A 23,255-nucleotide genomic window follows, 5' to 3' on the forward strand; every position below is an offset into this window, starting at 1 on the left:
TGCAAATGAAAAATAACTCATTGGGCAGGAAGGTGGGGAAGCAAAATCCCACCCTCCTTTTGCAGGGTTCAGTGCTTTGGGGTTGTTTAGCACAGGGCTAAATCGCTGGGTTTGAAAGCAGACCAAGCAGGCCAGCAGCACGGTTCGATTCCCGTAACAGCCTCCCCGAATAGGCGTCGGAATGTGACGACTAGGGGCTTTTCACAGTAACTTCATTTGAAGCCAACTCGTGACAATAAGCGATTTTCATTTCATTTCTAATATTAAGCAGGGCATGTTTTTAAATAATTTAGTATTTTTATGTGTAAACAAATGCATTTCAGAAATACTTCAAATCAAAATGTTCAACTCCCTTTCAACCATCAGGACAAATTTCTGCTTCAATCGATAGACAAACCAGCAGACATACAAAAATACCTCAAATTCCCCTTCAAATTACTCATCATCCTGCCTTTGAAATACATTGCCGCTCTTTCTCTGTCACTGGGTCAAAATCCTGGAACTCCCTCCCTAACAGCACTATGGGTGTACTTACACAGTGATATGCTCCATCTGCATAATTTAGGAACTGATGGACGCTTTCAGTGTCCCTAGTGACCATGTGTGCAGAAGGCGTTTCCAAACACAGCTTCTAGCTAACTGAATTTCGGAGCTGGAGCTCACTGTAGAGCATTCGCCATGCTGAGGAAGTCATGACTAGCACCTTTAGTGAGGTGGTCACAATGCTAGTGAGGGTTACGCAGGCAGAAAGGGAATGGGTGAACAGTAAAAGACTCATGAAGGCAGTACAGGTGGTCCCCTGAGGTCAACCCTCTTTCAAACAGATAAACCACTTTGGTTACTGTGTGTGTGTGTGCGTGTGCGTGCGTGCGTGTGTGTGCGCGCGCGCGCACGGGGGGCGGGGGGCCCTCAGGGGACAGCAGCAGCAGCCAAATGCACAGCATTGTGGGTGGCTCTGCTGCTCAAATGGGTGGGAGAAAAACGAGTGACAGGGCTACAGTAATATGGGGTTCGACAATTAGGGGCACAGAGAGATGCTTCTGTGGCCACAAACGTGAATCAAGGATGTTGTGTAGCCTCCCTGGTGCCAGGATCCAGGATGTTATCAAGCGTCTGCAGGGAATTTTGGGGAGGGCAGGTGAACAGCCAGTGGTCGTGGTACACGCAGTTTACCAATGTCATTGGTACCAAAGGGTTGAGGACCTGCAACCCAAGTACAGGAAGTTAGGAAATAAATGAAATGTTAGGACCTCAAATGTAGTAATCTCAGGATTACTCCCAGTTCCATGCACTAGAGAGAGCAGGAATAGGAGGGTAACAGATGAATGCGTGACTGGAGAGATGGTGCGGCCAGGAGGGATTCAGATTCTTGAGCCACTGGGACCGGTTCCAGGCTCTTGTACAAATCGGACGGGTTGCACCCAGGCAGAGCTGGGACAAAACTCTTTGCCCAGGATTGTTTGCTAGTTCTGTAGGGGAGTATTTAAACTAGTGTGTAGTAGGGGTATGGATCCCAAGAGTTGGATCAATCGGTCAAATTCAGATCATAAAAATAGAGGAAGAACATCAGCTAGTGATGTAGTGATGCAAAGAGTATTACAAGCATGGTAGACAAGCCAAGAGTACAGGAAGACACATGGCAGCAGGATGTCATTGCTATAATGGAAACCTGGCTAAAGTAAGTGCAAAATTGGCAGTTCAATATCTCCGGATGCAGAGTTTTCAGGCAGGACCTGGTGGGAGATAAAAAAGTAGTACGAATGATTAAAGAATCAATTCCAGTTGTGAGAAGGGAGGATATACTAAATGGGTCAACAAAAGGGGCTTTATGGTTGAACTTAGAAATAAAAAAGGGGCAGTCAAACTACTGGGTGCATACCACAAACCCCCAAATTGTGAAAGGGAGATAGAAGAGTAAATATGTCGGTGAATTTCCACCTGCAAGAATAAGAGGGCAATAATAATAGGAGTTTTTAAACTAGCCCAATATCAACTAGGAATCAAAGAACAAAACAGCATAGGAACAGGCCCTCCGCCCTCCAAGTCTGGACCGGTCATGATACCAACCTTGGCCAAAACCCTCAGCACTTCCTACTGATGTATCCCTTTGTACCCATCTTATCCATGTATTTGTCAAGATGCCTTTTAAACGTTGTTAATGTAGCTGCTTCCACATCTTCGCCTGACAACGTGTTCCAGGCACTCACCACCCTCTGTGTAAAAAAATCTGCCTTGCACATCTCCTCTAAACTTTGTCCCACGGCCTTAAACCTTGCCCCCTGGTGACTGACCCCTCCACCCTGGGAAAGAGTGCCCGCCCATTCACTCTGCATGCCCCTCATATCTTGTAGACCTCTATCAGGTCACCCCTCAACCTCCGCCGTTCTAATGAAAACAGTCTGAGTCTATTCAGGCTCTCCGCATAGCTAACACCCTCCAGACCAGGCAACATCCTGGTAAACCTCCTCTGCGCCTTCTCCAAAGCCTCCACATCCTTCCGGTAGTGTGGCGATCAGAATTGTGCGCAATATTCCAAGTACGGCCATACCAAGGTTCTATACAACTGCAGCAAGACGTGCCAGTTTTTATACTCGATGCCCCATCCAATGAAGGCAAGCATTCCGTATGCTTTCTTGACTAGCTTGTCCACTTGTGTTGCCACTTTTAAAGATCTGTGGACCTACTCGCCCAGATCTCTCTGACTCTCTATATCCCTAAGAGTTTTGCCATTTACGGTATATTTCCCCTCTATGTTAGACCTACCAAAATCCATTACCTCACATATAATCAAACAATATAAGGGGAATTGAGGGAGAAAGATTCATGCAGTGTGTCCAGGAAACTTTTTTCACCCAATTAGTGACAAGCCCAACAAAAGGAGATGTAATTCTAGACCTAGTCTTGGGGAACAAAAAAGGGCAAGTGGGTCAAGTGACAGTTGGTGACCATATCAGGGACAGTGATCACAATTCAGTTAGCTTCAGCATTACCGTGGGAAAGGACAGAGATAAAGCAGGAGTAAAAAGTTTGATTTGGGGGAAGGCAAATTTTGTAGAACCGAGAAGGGACTAGGCTGAGGTGGACTGGTCAGCATTGCTAGAGGATAAATCTGTGGAAAAGCAGTGGAAAGCAGTAAAAGGAGATATCCTAAATGCACAAAGTAGACATGGCCCCTCCAAAAATAAAAGAGTGGTACTGCCAAATCTAGACTCCCCTGGTCTAGAGGAATACTGGGAAAGACCAAAAGAAACAGAATGGGTATGACAGGCATAAAGAATTAAGCACTGCAGACAGCCTAGAGGAGTATAGAAAGTATAGAAATCTAAAAGAATCTAAGGAAATCAAAGAGAGGGCATGAAAAAAAAGGATTAGCAAGTAAAGTTAAAGAAAACCCAAGGATGTTTTACCAAATATTAATAGCAAAAGTTTAGTTCAGGAAAAGGTGGGACTTATCAGAGATGAAGAAGGGAACTTGCATGTAGACGCAGAGGCTGTGGGAAAGACTTTAAATGAATAAAATGTCTCCGTGTTTACAAAGGAAATGGATGATGCAGGAGGAACACAGATACTGGATGGGATAATCAGAAAGAGGAATGATGTGGAGATGCCAGTGTTGGACTGGGGTGAGCACAGTAAAAAGTCTTATGACACCAGGTTAAAGTCCAGGTTAAAGTTGCGAATCACGAGCTTTCAGAGCACTGCTCCTTCCTCAGGTGAATGAAGAGGTAGGTTCCAGAAACATATATATATATATATATATATATATAATATATATATATATGGATTCATGTCGCATTACATTCACCCACCACCATCTGGCCTGGGCTTGCAAAATCCTACCAACTGTCCTGGCTTGAGACAATTCACACCTCTTTAATCTGGGATTATCCCCCTCTCTGGATCTGTAAAAACCTAATTACCTACAAATACTCGCATTCAAAGTATCATCTTGCATCTTTGACTTTGTCTATATATATGTTTCTGGAATTTACCTCTTCATTAACCTGAGGAAGGAGCAGTGCTCCAAAAGCTAGTGATTCGAAACAAACCTATTGGACTTTAACCTGATGTTATAAGACTTCTTACCATAAAGAGGAAGTAATTGAAGGACTGAAATCCTTGAAAGTTGATAAGTCGCCAGTGCCAGATAGATTCTTTCCGAGGCTACTGAATGAGGTCAGGGAGGAGATAGCAGATGTTCGGAGAATGATTTTCCAACCCTCACTAGACACAGGGGAGGAACTTGAGGACTGCAAAAATGCAAACATGGTACCACGGTTTAAAAAGGGATCAAAGAAAATACTGAGGAATTATAGGCCAGTTAATCTTACGTCAGTGGTGGCCAAATTAATAGAATCAATCCTGAGAAATATGGAAAGTCATGGAATAGTCAGGAATCGTTAGCATGGATTTGTTAAGCGAAGGTCCTGCCTCACAAATTTGATTGAATTCTTTGAGGAAGTGACAATAAGGGTTGATGATGTGAGAGTTTGGCTCAAGTTAGAATCAGAGCTTGATGGGAAATGGAATTAAAGTTTGGTCAAGTTAAAACTTGTCAGGTGCAAATAAGAATTGTTTTATTTGTCTTCTATTGATTACAACTTGAAAGTCAAGTCAAAGTCTGAAGTTAAAGTCTGAAAATGAAATATGAATACAGAGAGACAGTGAATAGTTCAGATCAAAGTATAGATGCCTAAAACTCTTTTTCTCTCTCTCTGTCTATCTCTCTCCCTCCCTCTCTTCATAACTCTGTCTGTCTTTGGAACTCTTGTCGCTCTTTCTCTTTATCTACCTACCTCTCCGTCTCTCCCGGACTCGCTCTCTTTTGCTCTCTCAACTTTCGCTGTCTCTATCAGTCCCTCTCTCTGTCTCTGGCTCTTTCTCTAACCCTCTCTAACCTAACCAAACCTAACTCTCTCTCTAAAATGGTGGCAAAATCGTCCATGGTATACTATTTCATATCTGTCCCAAGCGATCTGATCACACCCCAATATAATCCTAATTGGTTTGAGTTAGACTCAAACACATTTGATTTGATGGCAAGCTGTCCATCTTCAATATGTAACATTACTTCTAATTGTTGCCTGGCTGCTTACTTTTGCATGTTAAAGAATGCGATATTGTGCTTTATCAAAGCCAGCAAAAACTGGTCTAATGCTGACCTGACTACTGTAATAGAATTGTTGTTTTGAGAATGTTGGAATCAAATATATATATTTTATTTGATGTTCTAACTGTCCGTTTATTAAAAACAAGGTAACACAGTCTAAAATGTGTATAAATCATGGGATTTAATTCACCCTAATCTCGAACGGCGTGAGAACCATAGAATCCTTCACTCCTACCACCTCGTTGCCATGGATTCAGCCCTTGTCCTTGGAGAAATGTAATGAGAACTAGTTGTCTTATCAGACTTCTCTGTTACTTTTAAAATTACGACAATGAAAATTGCAAAATATATGGGGCGGAATTCTCCGCGCCCCACGCGGCCTGGGAGAATCGCAGGAGGGCCTGGCGCCCCCGCGATTCTCCCCCCGCCCTTGGAAAAATCGGCCATCGCCGTTTTTCACGGCGAACTTCCGAACCCAATGGGCCGAGCGGCTGGCCCTTCACGCCCATTTCACCACAGCAGCAACCACACCTGGTCGTTGCATTCGTGAAACGGGCGCCAGATGCCCGTTTGGGGCATCTAGGGGCCCGATTTGGATGGGAGCACCACGACTGTGCTCCAGAGTGGACAGGCCCGCGATCGGTTGCCACCGATCGTCGGGCCAGCGTCAAAGACGGACGCACTCTTTCCCCTCCGCCGCCCGGCAAGATCAAGCCGCCATGTCTTGCCGGGCGGCGGTGGAGAAAGACGGCACCGCGCATGCGCGGGTTCGTGCCGTCTGCGCGGTGATGTCTTCCGAGCATGCGCGGGTTGGAACCGGCAACCCGCGCATACGCGGATGACATCATGAAAAGCGCCTTTCGCACGTAATTTCTGGCGGCCGAGAACGACGGGGGCCCACTCCTATCTCCCCGGGTGGGGGTGAATTAGGTGCGGGGAGCAGGCCCCGAGGCCGTCGTGAACCACGGCTGAGTTCACGACGGCCTCCGCGATTTTTGGCCTTAGCGGAGAATACCACCTGTGTTTTCTTTCATTTTAAAACTGGGAATTAGTTTTTGCGCTTAAACAGCGATTTTTTTTTTTCCTATATTAGGTGTCTTAGAAATACCTGGCTTCTGCAGTTAAGTAAAAATCCTTCTGGAGCCTATTCTAAAATTCCAGATTATAAACCCAAGGTTACTTTCTCAGAAGATAAATCGTAGCAGAGAAATATTAACATTCACAGACCAAGCATACACATTCTCACGGGTCGCAAATATCAGAGTAAAGAGACAGAATTTTCACAATAGCTCAATTAAAATACTGAAAAAAAAAATTTAATTCTCCTTCGAAAACAGTGACTTCTGGTTACGGTGATGCGGAGCTAAGCCGCACGTTCGGTAGCTCCCACTTTTTTCGGTCTTTTGGGCTCTTTTAAGGGCCCGTACGGTGCTGGTTGGACTTTTCCCCCGAGTGGGAACACTCTCTCTAAGATTCTCCGCCGGTGGATGGCCTGGACTAGGAGTGGAGCGGTCAAAAAAATCAGCTTTGGAGCAGAGAAAGGAGCGAGGCAGAAGAAGCAAGATGGCGGAGGGCGGGGAAGAAGCAGCAGCAGCGTGGCAGCAGTGGGCGCGAGAGCAGCAGGAGCGGCTTCAGCGCTCCTTTAAGGAGCTGAAGGCAGAGATTCTGGAGCCGTTTAAGGCCTCCTTGGACAAGCTCATGGCGACCCAGATGGCTCAGGGTGCGGAGATCCGAGAGCTTCGGCAAAAGGCCTCGGAGGGCGAATACGAACTCCTGGGCCTGGCAGTGAAGGTGGAGTCGCACAAGGCGCTCCATAAGAAGTGGTCAGCGAGGATGGAGGAGATGGAGAACCGGGCCCGTCGGAAGAAGCTGTGGATATTGGGCCTCCCAGAGGGGCTGAAAGGTTCAGATTTGGGGGCCTATGTGGCCATGATGCTCAACACGCTAATGGGTGAGAGGTCGTTCCAGGGACCTTTGGAGCTGGAGGGTGCCCATCGGGTGCTGCTGAGGAAGCCCAGGCCAAACGAGCCGCCTCGGGCGGTGCTGATCCGTTTTCACCGCTTTGTCGACCGCGAGTGTGTGCTGCGTTGGGCAAAGGAGGAGAGGAGTAGCAAGTGGGAGAATGTGGAGGTCAGGATATACCAGGACTGGAGTGCGGAGGTAGCGAAGAGAAGGGCTGGCATTAACCGGGCGAAGGCAGTGCTCCACAAGAAGGATGTCAAGTTTGGATTGTTACAGCCGGCACGCCTGTGGGTCACGTATAAAGATCGCCAGCTATATTTTGACTCCCCGGAGGAGGCCTGGACTTTTGTTCAGGCAGAGAAGCTGGACTTGAACTGAGGACTGGGGAATGCTGTATACAGCCTGGAGGCTTTGTCCTCCTGGGTATCCTTTTGCTTTATCTGTTCTGTTGAATGATTTGTTTTTGCTGTTCTGCTTTTTTTTCTGCTTGTTTGGGATTGTTATCTGTTTATTTGGGTGTTTTGTCATGTTTGGGGTCTGTATTTTGTTCACTGGTTGAGAGTTTGGGTGGGGTTCGCGGTCCTGTTGGGTCATGTGCCCGTCTTTTCCCAAGTTTTGGGTCGGGGGCGGGGCTTGGGATGGAAGCGCAGGCTTTTTTCCCGCGCTAGAGGTGCGGTGGGCAGGGCCGGCACTGGGGAGATGATTGTGTTGCACTGGGGGGAGGGGGGGGGGGGGGGAGGGGGGGGGGGGGGGGGGGGGTCATTGGGGTGGCGGGAGCAGCCAGGGTCAGCAGGAGTCGTTACGCAGGAAGGGATTACGCAGCTAGGGGGGGCCCTAGCTTGTGGGAGGGGGGGTTACCGGGTTGCTGCTGGAGTGGCCAGGGCGGAGCTGGAGCGTGGGGGGTGGGGGGGGGTCAGGATGGGGGTCTGTCGCTGTGGGGGGGGGCAGGCTGAGCGGGGGGCGCGGGCACGTGGTGGATTGCGGAGGGGTGATGGCTGGTCAACGGGGGAGGTGGGCGGGCAGTCCCCTGATCCGGCTGATCACCTGTAATGTGAGGGGACTGAATGGGCCGGTCAAACGGGCCCGAGTGTTTGCGCACCTAAAGGGGCTGAGGGCGGATGTGGCCATGTTTCAGGATACGCAGCTGAGGGTGGCGGATCAGGTTAGATTGAGGAAGGGATGGGTGAGCCAAGTGTTTCATTCGGGGCTGGATGCAAAAAATCGGGGGGGTGGCGATCCTGGTGGGGAAGAGGGTGTCGTTTGAGGTGTTGAATGTGGTGGCAGGAGGTATGCGATGGTGAGTGGCAGGCTGCAAGGGGAGCGGGTGGTGCTGGTTATTGTGTGCACCCCGGGTTGGGACGATGCGGGTTTCGTGCGGTGTATGTTGGGCCGGATTCCAGATCTGGAGGCGGGGGGTCTGATAATGGGGGGGGATTTCAACACGGTGCTGGATCTGCCACTGGATCGATCCAGTTCCAGGACGGGTGGGAGGCTTGCGGCGGCTCGGGTGTTGGGGGGGTTTGTGGACCAGGTGGGAGGGGTGGATCCATGGAGGTTTGCGAGGCCGAGGGCCAGGGAATTTTCGTGCTTCTCCCGTGTGCATGGGGCCTATTTCCGGATCGCCTTCTTCGTTGTGAGTGGGGCGCTGATTGCAAACGTCACCTCCACATGCGCACAGCTTAGCCTAACGCAACTAAAGTTGGTACACAGGACTCACCTAAGAAGAACATGAATGAGTGGGTTCCTCCCAGAGATGGAGGACAAATGTGTTTGGTGCCAGGGAAGCCGGCCAACCACGCCCACATGTTCTGGGTGTGCCCCAGACTTGTCGGGTACCGGATGTCTTTCTTTGAGGCAATGTCTAGGGTCATGGGAGTGATGGTGGATCAGTGTCCACTGGTGGTGGTCTTCGGGGTATCAGACCAGCCAGAGCTCTTCACGGGGCATGGGCTAATTCCATAGGTCACTTGATTAAGGTCCTGGAACACCACTGGTGGTTCACAGAACTGAGTTCCAGCCCATTTGAGGAACATGGAAGAGAACAGGGATGGGAAACAGAGGAAATCAATTTCATTCGCACATAAACATATCAGTTTATTGGACTGATTTGAAAAAGGGTTTGGAAGTCTTGTCAGTTTCTAAATTAGTAATGGATTTGAAATGAAGCAAAATTCCAGATCTCCAAGCCAGGGCCTCAAATATGCCATAAACATTGTGTGTTCAGCAACGTCTTAAAAGCAGGACATAAAATTATTTCCAATTTTGCAAGCTTACCATTTCCACCCTACCATGTAAGCCTTGATCTCCTTCCATGTTTATACTCTAACCTTGTATTAGGACTAAAGGAAGGTGGAGAGCAGGTAACTAAATAATAACTTAATTTCATTCAGCACGGTTTCATTGGCAGCACGGTAGCATTGTGGATAGCACAATTGCTTCACAGCTCCAGGGTCCCAGGTTTGATTCCAGCTTGGGTCACTGTCTGTGCGGAGTCTGCACATCCTCCCCGTGTGTGCGTGGGTTTCCTCCGGGTGCTCCGGTTTCCTCCCACAGTCCAAAGATGCGCAGGTTAGGTGGATTGGCCATGATAAATTGCCCTTCGTGTCCAAAATTGCCCTTAGTGTTGGGTGGGGTTGTTGGGTTATGGGGATAAGGTGGAGGTGTTGACCTTGGGTAAGGTGCTCTTTCCAGGATCCGGTGCAGACTCGATGGGCCAAGTGGCCTCCTTCTGCACTGTAAATTCTATGATACATAGAACATAGAACAGTACAGCACAGAACAGGCCCTTCGGCCCTCAATGTTGTGCCGAGCCATGATCACCCTACTCAAACCCATGTATCCACCCTATACCCGTAACCCAACAACCCCCCCCTTAACCTTACTTTTTTATTAGGACACTACGGGCAATTTAGCATGGCCAATCCACCTAACCCGCACATCTTTGGACTGTGGGAGGAAACCGGAGCACCCGGAGGAAACCCACGCACACAGGGGGAGGACGTGCAGACTCCACACAGACAGTGACCCAGCCAGGAATCGAACCCGGGACCCTGGAGCTGTGAAGCATTTATGCTAACCACCATGCTACCCTGCTGCCCCTAATCTATGAACTTAAAGCCTTATCTGTAAAAATCTTTATATCTATTTTTAATAATCTCTTGCTCAAGGGACTAATTGATAATTTAGCCAGGTGGACGCATTTCTGCCAGGAATCCTGGCTAAGAGGCAACTCTACTAAGCAAGTGGAGCCTCGGAGACAATAAGCCATGATCATGAAAAAGTACATTTAGTCACCTCTTTAAACTTCTCTAGACAGAACAGTGATCGCTCATACAGACATGTTGCAGAGGATTACATCATCCTCAACTTCTGTCAATGACTTCACTGTCTGACAAAAATCAACAATGGTTTCTGCTATGCTTTTGGCAGTGCATGAGTTTTGCAGAAACTAAATTCTAATAAAGGAAAGATTTCATCTGAAATGTCATCAACAGTTGCAAGCTAATACATGCCATGAGTCTGTTTATACCCTTTTTGAAGTGAACTTACTGATGTAAACTGTTCATTTTTTTTTCCAGTTCAAAGTAGTGCAAGAACACCAGTTATGTTTTGTGCTTGTAGCGATGTAGATAATGCTCAAAAACAGCACTTAATTTGTATATGTGGCCATGTAGCACACAGTCTAATTGTACCTACCAGAAAAACAATAGTGTTTTGCCATTACCCAACAGGACATGGGAACAGCAACACGTGCAAATTTCCCTGAGTTACTCAACATCCTGACTTGGGACTGTATTACTATTTCTGGTCAGTGTATGCATATCCCTTGAAGAAATTTAAGAAGTGCTTTGAAAGAGCAAAATGGCTACCACATTTCCTACATTACAACAGTGGCTACACTGTTCCTTTTGTGTGAAGCACTTCGAAACAGCTGGTGGTCATGAAAAATACTATACAAATATAATTCTTTCTTTCAAGACTTTCTTATCCTCAAGGCAAAACTTGCCAACTGAGTATATCTCAACAGTTATACATACTGCAAAGGCAAATAGAAATATTGGAATATTCAGTTGGCCATTTTATCTGCTGGTAGTTAACTCCAAGCTGGCAGATACATTCAACCTTTACCTGGGAAGTAAACATTTAGTTTGGCATGATGGATAGCACTGCTACCTCAGCACCAGGGATTCGGGTTCAATTCCGGCCTTGCGTGATGGCGTGGAGTTTGCATTTCCTCCCCGTGTCTACGTGGATTTCCTCTGGGTGCTCCGGTCTCCCGTTTCCTCACACAGTCCAAAGATGCACAGGTTAGGTGGATTGGCCATGCTAAACTGCCCCTTAGTGTCCAAAGATGTGCAGGTGGGATTACGGGGATAGGACGAGTGGGTCAGCTTAAGTAAGGTGATCTTTCAGTAGGTCGGTGAAGACTTGATGGATCGAATGGCATCCTTCTGTAGGAATTCTATGGTTCTGTGCTATGGTTCTAGTTCATGCCCTTTCCCAACAGCAGTACTGCAAACCTTTTAGGCTGCCCAGGAACTGATTTTCTCTCCCAATCATTTGACAGCTTACCCACATTCACCAGCACCAGAAGTCTTAAAAATAACTTAATTATTTTCAGATCAAAAGGCTTCTGCACTGATTACAACCACATTCAAATATTACTGGACTATTAAAAATACACAGCAACCAGCGGTGGTGCATTACAAAAATAGATTACAAGTTTCTTAAATGTAGAATTAAAGTAGCCACATGAACAGTTTCTAATTATTAAACAAAATAGAAGTACTTCATTTAAAATACAACACATAAAGGATCTCACTCAATATTAACCCATCTTCCTCCTTTACCTTCTGTTTCTTTTTCATTTATTTTTCAGAATAGAATCTCTACAGTGCAGGAGGCCATTTGGCCCATCGAGTCTGCACCGACCCTCCAAAAGAGCACCATATCTATGTCCACTCCCTCATATCCGTAACCCTGTAACCAAACCTGCACACTAAGGAGAAATTTAGCATGGCCAATGCACCTAATCTGGACTGTGGAAGGAAACCCACGCAGACACAGGGAGAACGTACAAACGCCACACAGACAGTCTCCCAAAGCCAGAACTGAACCCGGGTCTCTGTGAAATAGCAGTGCTGACGACTGTGCCATCCTCGTTCAATCTCTTTTAATCATGAGATTTGAAATGGCAATTATAGAACAATTACTGGTACTTAAATAATCATTTTAAAGTAATGAAATGCCCCAAGGTGCTTCACAGTAGCATTATAAAAATAAAGTTTGATACCGAACAACACAATGAGATATTTGGACAAATGGTCAATAGTTTGCTCAAATAGGTAGGTTTTGAGGCGTGCCTTAAAAGAGGAAAGGGAGGTAGAGAGGTTTAAGGAAGGAATTCCAAAGCTTTGGTTCCAAAGCAGCTGAAGCCACAGACATCAATAGTGGAGCAATTAAAATTGGAATGCTTAAGAGGCCAGACTTTAATGATGCAGATACCCGAGTTGTGGGGCTGGAGGAGATTACGGTGATAGGGTGGGGCAAGAGATTTGAAAACAAGGATGAAAATATTAAAATTGAATGTTGCTCGATTGGGAGCCGATGATGGTCAGCAAGCACAGAAGTGAAAGATGAATAAGACAGAGCATGTTTAAGAACAGCAAAGGTGTAGACGATCTCTTAGCGAGGATAGAACGTAGAAGGCTGGCTGGGGGTTCACTGAAATAGTCAAGTCTTGAGGTAACAAATGCATGCTTGATGGTTTCAGCAGCAGATGAGCAAAGGCAGGGCAGAAGTTTGTGATGTTACAGAGGTGGATAGGCAGACTTAGTGAGGGTGCAACAAATGTAGTTAGAAACTTAATTTGGAGTCAAACATGACACCAAGATTATGAATAGTCTGGTTCAGATTCAGAATGTTTCCAGAGAAAGGGATGCTGTCGGTAGTAAGGGAACAGAATTTGTAACAGGGACCAAAGAAAATCATTTCATTTTTGTCTATGCTGGAGAAAATTTCATCAGTCACTCAAGAAGTCTGATAATTTAGCAACAATGGAAAAGTAGAAGTGGAGGAGATAAGAACTGGAACAAACACAAATGTCAACTTATATTATGTAACTTCATAAATTGATTTAACTGTCTCATTACTCAGTTCTGCTGCAAGTTGAAAGATACAAGTTACACTGCAACTTACTTTGAAAATTGCTTATTGTCACGAGTAGGCTTCAAATGAAGTTACTGTGAAAAGCCCCTAGTCGCCACATTCCGACGCCTGTTCGGGGAGGCTGTTACAGGAATTGAACCATGCTGCTGGCCTGCTTTCAAAGCCAGCAATTTAGCATTGTGCTAAACAGCCCCTTGCTGAACAATTTGTGATTTTAAATAAAAGCAAAATAATTCAGATGCTGGAAATCTTAAATATAAACATAAAATGCTGGGAAAGCTCAGCATCTACAGAGAGGGAAACAGAGTTAATGTTTTAAGTCCATATGACTCAAGTCATTGAGTCAAAACATTAGCTCTGTTTCTCTCTCCACAGATGCTGCCAGACTAGCTGAATTTTTCCCGCATTTTACTTTTATATCTTCGATTTTAAAGACTTGACAAAAATATTAATTAGCAATTAAAATATCAAGAAAAATTAACAAACTGTCATTGCTTTGAAGAGAAAACAGAAGTGCATTATCATAATTAATTCGCAAGTGATGTAATCTACATCATTTTGCACTTGTAATTAATATAAAAGTTTATTACTCTTTGCATAAAGGCAGAATACATTTAGACCACAAGACATACGGACAGAAGTGGGCCAATCCGCCCGTCGAGTCTGCTCCACAGTACTTATTTTTCATGGGAATCCTGTAAATACTGGTACACTTGCATGAATCCCTTAACTTCCAAAGCCACCCGATACATGATGGAAAGCACTTACAGAAAGTGCATTTTATTAATGTGCAGCAGTGAGCGACATAATAGTCAGTCAATACCATGAGAGGGATCTCAAGTGCAGAATGTTCAAGCGGCTGTTCAGAGCACACTCTGCACACATCTACAGTCAGGGACACCCACCTTGACAACCCTTGCATTTGATATGGGGGGGATAAGCAGTCAACAGCTGAAGCCCGAGTCGTGCAGAGTGGGATGGAGGCGAGAAGCTCGAGGAAGCGGGTGCTACGAATGGTTGGCTAAAAATCACTCGTCTTTGCAAAAAGAGAGGGGGAAGAGGGCGACCAGACGCTGGACATGTTTCCTGACTGTATCCTGGATGGGCTGTATAGCTTTCATGCATCTTTAGGCTCTCTCACTTCCTCTGTGTGTGTGTCTGCGCGCTACATTAATAGGGGACCGGGGCTCGCCTTCATTTCCTCTCCACCCGGTTCTCGGCATAATAAACCTCAGTTTTATTTTTATTTAAAAGGGCCCTTCCTCTGTCTCTCCCACCCGGCGGCAGCCAGCGCCGGACTTACCGGGGACGCTGCAGTCGGCGCAGATGTCGTTACTCCTCAACCTTTTCGACATGGACAGAGGCAGTTGATCAATTCTATCTTGCGGTGTAGATCTTTAATTTGTCCGTCGTACACAAAAAAAAAAGTTAAAAGGCTGAAGTTCAGTCGGTTTTAATCCTGACGGCCGGCTGCCATCGGTACCAAGTTAGCGCTGGGCGGCAGTTCCTGTCAGACTCCCCCTTCGGGCTCGAGCGGCTGGGAGTCGCCGAATGGCATCCTGGGATCTTGGAGGACCTCCCGCGGCAGCGCATGCGCCAGCCGACGAATCCAATCCGAAGCGTTGGGGGGGACCTGAAATCATTAAACGTGTTTCCTGAGAGAAAAAGTGTTTCATAGGTAACCCCTGACCTCCAGGTGGTAATAATATTGTAATACGTCCAACATTAAGTGAACGGAGCGTGCACGCGTCTCCTTTTCCATGTTGTGGAGAGGGTGTCTATCAGCAGTGTTTACCTGCCGGCAACACATGCCACTTGAGTTTGGGGCGAGCCACAGTGCAGTGGGGGAGGAGGGGATGCTGCTGCTCCCCAAATGGTTACCCAGCCCAGGAAAATGAAACAAAGTTTCAGCGTCGCCTCGGGGGAGCTGTAATTGGGACTCTTCCGCCAGGAACAGCAGAAAAAGGAAGGGCGGAGTGGTTTAAAGAGCCGGCGGCGTGCCTTTACCTCCAGATCGGGCTCATTGCATTTCCTTTTGGGTGTCTCTCTTCCTGTAAAGTTTTTTTAAAATATTGGTTGTCGGGAAGTTTTGTTTTGGTTTCTCTCTCTTCCCCTTCCATCCCGCCGTCGCTGACTCACTTTGAGGGGATGAGGGGCCGGTGAAGTTGAAGGACTAGGATGTGTTCATTGGAGGACATGAGGAGCAGGTACCACCTTCACCTGTTGGTCTGGCACAATCGGTACAGAGAAGCCGAGAAAGAACTGAAACAGGTGGGTAGGTAGATGCCACCGTTAGCAGTGGGCAAGGCTTCACCTAACCAATGTGTGATCACCATTGGAAAGGATTTCAACTTCGCAGTAACAGCCTCCTGTGAGCCTGTTTACAAACGAAATTATTACTTGGATGCTAGGACCGTCTTAAAGATCGAATTTTCTGAGCTGAAAATATCCATTGCGTAAATAAACGGGCCCCCTTTCCGTTCAGGTAAGTTATTGCAGTAAGGGCGTGTTCAATCTGCCCTGAGGGAGATGAGTAGTTCATTTAAAACCCTACTTGGCTGGAGGTTTTGTGGCCAACATTACTTTTTTTTTTGGAACACCTCTTGAGGCAAGGTTAGAAGAAATGAAATGATATGAAAATCGCTTATTGTCACATGTAGGTTTCGAATGAAGTTACTGTGAAAAGCCCCTAGTCGCCACATTATGGCGCCTGTTCGGGGAGGCTGGTACGGAAACTGCTCTTTCCTCAAGTTAAACAGTTAAAGCCGTATTGGTTCCTTTGAATGTCTGGTTGGAAGATTGGGGATGGATGATAGAAATTTGAGACCAATGCACATTCTGGTGTTGATTTAAAATAACATTTCCCTATCACAAAAGATGAGGCAAAAGTCTGAGAGAGGAATCTTGTCCCTAAGGAAATCTTTATCTACTAGCTATTCTACATGACTTTTACATATGGCGGGCAGAGTGAAATTGAAAGAAAGGACTGCTCCAAAGGCCAGAAATTCCCCTCCACTATATTTATTTATCAAATCTGTTCAAAATCATGATGGGCCTAGACAGAGTAGATAGGGAGAAACTGTTCTTGGTCGTAAAAGGATCAAGAATGAGAGGGCACAGATAAAGTGATTTGTAAAATAAACAAATGTGATGTGAGAAAAAACATTTTCACACAAGTGGCTTGAGTCTGAAATGCATTGCTTGGAAGTAAAGCGGAGGCTGATTTAATCAAGGTATCTAAGAGGGCATTGGATGTTTCTATTCAAATAATCAATCTGCAAGGGTCCGAGGGAAAAGGCAGGGGACCTGGACTAAGTCATGATGGTCATTTGGAGAGCCGGTGCAGATATGATGGGCCAAATGGCCTCCTTCTGCACTGTAACAATTCTGTGATACTATGAGGAATGGGACAAAAGTTTTTTATTATTGAAACAGAGGACAGGAGACTTCCGGTTGCGGCTATGCGGAGCTAAGCCACATGTTCGGCAGCTCCCGCTTTAATAGGACTTGTGGGCTCTTTTAAGGGCACCAAACGGCGCTGATTCGACGATTCCCGGTGGATAAAGGGGTCTGGAGCAAAACCCCCCGGGATTTATGGTGCAGACCCGGAGTGGGGTGAGGAGAAAAACAGCAGCAGCTCCCCTGGAAAAGTGGGGGAAGGTGGACAAAATGGCGGCCGGTGGAGCCCCTGAGGAGTGCAGGCAGTGGGCGGAGGAGCAGCAGGCGGCCCTTCTGCGCTATTTTACGGAGCTGAAAGGGGAGTTGCTGGAATCCCTGAAGGTTACGACAAGTAAGCTGCTGGAGACCCAGACAACTCCGGTGCAGCGATACTTGAGTTGCAGCAGCAGGCCTCTGAGCGCGAGGATGAGGTCTCGGCCCTTGTGGGGAAGGTGGAGATGCACGAGGCGCTCCACAAAAAGTGGCAAAGATCGTTTCGAGGAGATGGAGTTTCGATCAAGGAGGAAGAACCTGCGGATCCTGGGCCTTGCGGAGGGGCTGGAGGGGTCGGACCTGCCGGCCTATGTGGTCGTGATGCTGAACTCGCTGGTGGGGGCAGGATCCTTCCATCTGCCCCTGGATCTGGAGGGGGCCCACAGAGTACTGGCCAGGCGGCCTAAGGCGAATGAACTCCCGCGGGCGGTGCTGGTGCGGTTCCATCGGTTCAGTGACCGGGAGTGTGTGCTGCGATGGGCCAAGAAGGTGAGGAGCAGCAAGTGGGAGAATTCGGTAGTGCGCGTCTACCAAGACTGGAGTGCGGAGGTGGCTAAGCGGAGGGCCGGATTCAACCGGACGAAGGCGGTGCTTCACAGCAAGCAGGTGAAATTCGGCATGCTGCCGCCTGCGCGCCTGTGGGTCACCTACAAGGACCGGCATTACTATTTTGAGTCCCCGGAGGAGGCGTGGGCCTTTGTGCAGACTGAAAAGTTGGACTCGAACTTGGGGATTGGGGACTGTGGGGGTTTTTTGTATCACTGTTTATGCTGTTGCTGGTTATTCTGTTTGGTTTTTTTCTCGCTTTCGGATGATGTTGGTTATGGTTTTGTGTCTTAAGGGGGGTTTGGGGTCTGTGGTTGATCTGTTTTTGTTTGTACGGGGTTGGTGGATGGGGTGGGACTGCTATTTGGGAATTGCGTTGAGGGGGTGAGGTGGGGCAGTGGGAAAGCGCGGGCTTTCCTCTGGTATCCCATGCTGCGGGACGAGGGGGGTGGAGCTGGAGGCAAGGGGCGTGGAAATCAGATCCTTTTTCCCGCGCTGAAGCGGTGCCAAGGAGCTGATGCAGGGGGGAGGGGTGACTCCATATCGGGAGGGGTCGGAGTTAGGGCAGGAGCTGCCGGGGTCAGCAGAAGTCAGCTGGCTCACGGGAGTACTATGGAGGGAGCGACGCGGCTAGGAGGGGTCCTAGCCCTGGGGGGGGGGGGGGGGGGGGGGGGGGGGATACCGGGTTGCTGCTGGATTGGCCAGGGAGGAGCTGGTGTGGGTCGGGGTGAGGTTCTATCGCCGTGGGAAACGGGCCGAGTGGGTGCTGGCCAGGGGCAAGCAGTCGATGGGCTATGGCTAGTCGAGGGGGGAGGGGTGCCCCCTGATCCGGCTGATCACGTGGAACGGGGGGTTGAATGGGCCGGTTAAGCAGGCCCGGGTGTTTTCGCATCTGAAGGGGCTGAAGGCGGACGTGGCCATGCTCCAGGAGACTCACCTGAAGGTGGCGGACTAGGTTCGTCTGAGGAAGGGGTGGGTGGGGCAGGTTTTCCATTCAGGGCTCGACGTGAAGAACCGGGGGGTGGTGATCCTGGTGAGGAAGAGGGTGGCGTTTGAGGCATCTGAGGTGGTGGCTGACAGTGGCGGCAGATATGTGATGGTGAGCGGTAAGCTGCAGGGGGAGAGGGTGGTGTTGGTAAATGTGTACGCCCCAAATTGGGATGATGCTGGTTTCATGAGGCGTATGTTGGGCCGCATTCCTGACCTGGAGGTGAGGGGCCTGACCATGGGGGGGGGGGGGGGGGGGGGGGGGGGGTACTTCAATACGGTGCTGGATCCCCTACTGGATCGTTCTAGTTCAAGGACAGGCAGGAGGCCGGCGGCGGCCAAGGTGTTGAGGGGGTTTATGGACCAGATGGGAGGGGTGGATCCCTGGCGGTTTGGGGTGGATCCCTGGCGGTTTGGGAGGCCGAGGGCTCGGGAGTACTCTTTTTTTTTTTCTCCCACATGCACAGGGTTTATTCCCGTATTGATTCTTTGTCCTGAGTAGGGGACTGGTCCCAAGGGTGGAGGATGCTGAATATTCGGCTATAGCAATTTCGGACCATGCTCCGCATTGGGTGGATCTGGAGATGGGGGAGGTGCGGGACCAGCACCCGCTTTGGCGTCTGGACGTGGGATTGTTGGCTGATGAGGAGGTGTGTAGGAGGGTCCGGGGAGGTATCGAGAGGTACCTCGAGGTCAATGATACTCAGGAGGTCCGGGTGGGGATGGTGTGGGAGGCTCTGAAGGCAGTGATTAGGGGGGAGCTGATCTCCATCCGAGCCCATAGGGAGAGGGGGGAGAGGAGGGAGAGACTGGTGGGGGAGCTGTTGAGTGTCGATAGGAGGTATGCGGACGCCCCGGAGGAGGGATTGCTGGGGGAGCCTGTAGGCCAAGTTTGATTTATTGACCACCAGAAAGGCGGAGACACAGTGGAGGAAGGCGTAGGGAGCGATCTACGAGTATGGAGAGAAGGCGAGCAGGATGCTGGCGCATCAGCTTCGCAAGCGGGACGCGGCTAAGGAGATTGGTGGAGTGAAGGACAGGGGTGGGAATGTGGTGCGGCAGGGGCCAGAGGTCAATGGGGTCTTTAGGGACTTCTACAGGGAACTGTACTGGTCGGAGCCGCCGGTGGGTGGGTGGGAGGGGAGGAATGGAGAGCTTTTTGGACAGGCTGCGATTTCCAAGGGTGCAGGAGGAGCAGGTGGAGGGACTGGGGGCACCGATCGAGTTGGAGGAGCTGGTCAGAGGGACTGGCCACATGCAGTCGGGGAAGGCGCCGGGACCGGATGGGTTCCCGGTTGAATTTTATAAGAAATACGCGGACCTGTTGGGCCCCCTGTTGGTTCGGACCTTTAACGAGGCATGGGAGGGGGGTGTTTTGCCCCCGACGATGTCACGGGCGCTGATTTCCCTGATCCTGAAGCGAGATAAGGACCCCTTGCAGTGTGGATCCTATAGGCCAATTTCACTGCTGAATGTGGACGCCAAGTTGCTGGCGAAGATCTTGGCCACTAGAATAGAGGACTGTGTGCCGGGGGTGATACATGAAGATCAGACGGGTTTTGTGAAGGGGAGGCAGCTGAACACTAACGTGCGAAGGCTACTAAATGTGATAATGATGCCGGCGGCAGAAGGAGAGGCGGAGATTGTGGTGGCATTGGATGCGGAGAAGGCCTTTGATAGGGTTGAGTGGGGGTACTTGTGGGAGGTGTTAGAGAGGTTCGGGTTTGAGGAGGGGTTTATTAAATGGGTGAGGTTGCTGTACAAGGCCCCGATGGCGAGTGTAGCGACAAATGGGAGGAGGTCGGCAGCACGGTAGCATGGTGGTTAGCATAAATGCTTCACAGCTCCAGGGTCCCAGGTTCGGTTCCCGGCTGGGTAACTGTCTGTGCGGAGTCTGCACGTCCTTTCCGTGTGTGCGTGGGTTTCCTCCGGGTGCTCCGGTTTCCTCCCACAGTCCAAAGATGTGCAGGTTAGGTGGATTGGCCATGCTAAATTGCCCGTAGTGTCCTCAAAAAGTAAGGTTAAGGGAGGGTTGTTGGGTTACGGGTATAGGGTCGATACGTGGGTTTGAGTAGGGTGATCATTGCTCGGCACAACATCGAGGGCCGAAGGGCCTGTTCTGTGCTGTACTGTTCTATGTTCTATGTACTTCAGGCTCTACCATGGGACGAGGCAGGGGTGCCCCCTATCCCCCTTGCTTTTTGCATTGGCAATTGAGCCTCTGGCCATGGCGCTCAGGAGACGGGGAGGTGGAGGGGTCTGGTGCGGGTTGGGGAGGAGCACCGAGTGTCGCTTTATGCAGATGACTTGCTGCTGTATGTAGCAGACCCGGTGGGGGGAATGCCGGAGGTAATGGAGATTGTTGCTGAGTTTGGGAGTTTCTCGGGCTATAAATTGAACCTGGGCAAAAGTGAGCTGTTTGTTGTACACCCGGGAGATCAGGAGGAGGGGATTGGGGCTCCCGCTAAAAAGGGCAGTGAGGAGTTTTAGGTACCTGGGGGTTCAGGTGACTAGGAGTTGGGGGACTTGACACAAGCTTAATTTTACTAGGTTTTTGGAGCAGATGGAGGAGGAGTTTAAAAGGTGGGACATGCTGCCGCTGTCGTTGGTGGGTAGAGTACAGTCTGTTAAAATGACGGTGCTCCCAAGGTTTTTGTTTTTGTTTCAGTGCCTCCCCATTTTCATTCCGAGGGCCTTTTTTAGGAGAGTGAACAGCAGCATTCTGGAATTTGTTTGGGCGCACGGGACTCCGAGGGTGAGGAGGGTCTTTTTGGAGCAGGGCAGGGATAGAGGGGGGCTGGCGCTGCCCAACCTCTCTGGGTACTATAGGGCGGCTAATGTCTCGATGGTACGCAAGTGGGTAATGGATGGGAAGGGGGCAGCATGGAAACGGATGGAGATGGCGTCCTGTGGAGGCATGAGCCTGAAGGCACTGGTAACGGCGCCGTTGCGGCTCCCTCCAACGAGGTACACTACGAGCCCGGTGGTGGCGGCTGCCCTCAAGATTTGGGGGCAGTGGAGGCGACACGGGGGAAGTGGGGGGCTCAGTGGAGGCCCCGCTGCGGGGGAACCACCGGTTTGTCCCAGGGAACATTGATGGCGGGTTCCTGGGGTGGCACAGGGTGGGCATTAGGAAGTTGGGAGACCTGTTCATTGACGGGAGGTTTGCGAGCCTGGGTGAGCAGGAGGAGAAGTTTGAGCTCCCCCCGGGGAATATGTTCAGGTCAAGGCATTTGCTAGGCAGCAGGTGGAGGGGTTCCCTTCGCTGCCCCCGTGGGGGGTAAGGGATAGGGTGCTTTCAGGGGTGTGGGTCGGGGATGGGAAGGTGTCTGACATCTACCAGGTGATGCAGGAGGTGGAGGAGGCATCTGTAGAGGAGCTGAAGGCTAAGTGGGAAGTGGAGCTGGGGGAGCAGATTGAGGAGGGGACATGGGCGGACGCCCTGGAGAGGGTGAACTACTCCTCTTCATGTGCGAGGCTTAGCTTCATCCAGTTCAAGGTACTGCACAGGGCTCATATGTCCGGGACGAGGATGAGCAGGTTTTTTGGGGATGAGGACAGGTGCATTAGGTGTTCGGGGAGCCCAGCGAACCATGCCCATATGTTTTGGGCATGCCCGGCACTGGGGAAATTCTGGCAGGGGGTGGCAAGGACGGTGTCGAGGGTGGTAGGGTCCAGGGTCAAGCCAGGCTGGGGACTCGCGATATTTGGGGTTGGGGTGGAGCCGGGAGTGCAGGAGGCGAAAGAGGCCGATGTTTTGGCCTTTGCGTCCCTAGTAGCCCGGCGGAGGATCTTGTTGCAATGGAAAGATGCGAGACCCCCGAGCGTGGAGACCTGGATCAATGACATGGCAGGATTCATTAAGCTGGAGAGGGTCAAATTCGCCCTGAGGGGGTCGGTACAAGGGTTCTTTAGGAGGTGGCAGCCTATCCTCGACTTTCTGGCTCAACGATAAGGAACTAGGTCAGCAGCAGCAGCAACCCAGGGGGGAGGGGGGGAAGTGGGGGGCGGGGTGGGGGTGTTTCAGTGGGATATTGTTTAAGTTAGTTTGCTTATTAATTTATTTTGTTTATTGGGGGTGGGCGGGTTCGTTACATGCGTTGTTACGGGTGCCGGGGGGTGTTTATTATTATTATTATTGTTGTTCTGTTGCTATACATTTTTCAAAAAATTTCAATAAAAATTATTTTTAAAAAAAGAAACAGAGGGCAGACTCTGCCAATGTCATTTATCATTTTGATAAATTAAGTATGTAACTGGTACATCCATGTATATTATCCCTATTTCTCCAACATCAGAAGTTATTTTATCGTGGTCTGAATCAGAACAACTTTTAGGTTAGCTTTTCCTCTGCCTAAATGAGGAAAAATATGTAAGCAATGATTTTTTTAAAAAAACAGTCAACACTTGAGGGTAAAATGTATATCCACATAAATCTATCTGCATTTGCATGATTATTTTGTTTCCCAGCCAATTCCTCATTTCTTGCTAATTTTTATTGTCCTTTTCGATAATTGGAGGAGTGAGGAATCAATCCAAGTTTGTGGTGATGAATATTCACAAAACACTAAATTTGACTATATTTTTTAGTCTCACCATTTTCCCAATCTTTGCCAGAAGGTGTGGACTACTTGTTATAGTGGAGAATCAAACAGCACAAAAGGGAGGTCATTATGTGCATCATGCCGGTCCCGGCTAGCTCCTTGAAGGTCATCAATGTTCTACTACCATGTTAATATCACTGCAGCATTCTCTTTAACTTTATATGCAA

At 49.0% G+C, this 23,255-nt stretch overlaps 2 protein-coding genes across 18 annotated transcripts in view; one reads left to right on the top strand and one right to left on the bottom strand.

The window, feature by feature from the left end:
• The window catches only part of git2a (G protein-coupled receptor kinase interacting ArfGAP 2a), a 130,380-nt gene extending 115,577 nt beyond the window's left edge, over nt 1-14,803 (bottom strand). For 5 of the 16 annotated variants that reach the window (XM_038818028.1, XM_038817712.1, XM_038818266.1 and 2 more), the window contains exon 1: nt 14,544-14,800. In XM_038818028.1, coding sequence (XP_038673956.1) covers nt 14,544-14,595 — 52 coding nt within the window. In that variant the 5' untranslated portion in view covers nt 14,596-14,800. Of the gene's footprint in view, nt 1-14,543 lie in introns of all 16 variants that reach the window. The other 11 variants (XM_038817333.1, XM_038817621.1, XM_038817567.1 and 8 more) reach the window with 3 other exon arrangements.
• A 193-nt stretch (nt 14,804-14,996) lies between these two features.
• The window catches only part of ankrd13a (ankyrin repeat domain 13A), a 71,999-nt gene continuing 63,740 nt past the window's right edge, over nt 14,997-23,255 (top strand). Inside the window, exon 1 of one of the 2 annotated variants that reach the window (XM_038818490.1) lies at nt 14,997-15,511. In XM_038818490.1, coding sequence (XP_038674418.1) covers nt 15,419-15,511 — 93 coding nt within the window. In that variant the 5' untranslated portion in view covers nt 14,997-15,418. The remainder of the gene's footprint in view (nt 15,512-23,255) is intronic. The other variant, XM_038818398.1, reaches the window with a different exon arrangement.

This window comes from Scyliorhinus canicula, chromosome 1 (genome assembly GCF_902713615.1).
Source record: "Scyliorhinus canicula chromosome 1, sScyCan1.1, whole genome shotgun sequence".
NCBI lineage: Eukaryota > Metazoa > Chordata > Chondrichthyes > Carcharhiniformes > Scyliorhinidae > Scyliorhinus > Scyliorhinus canicula.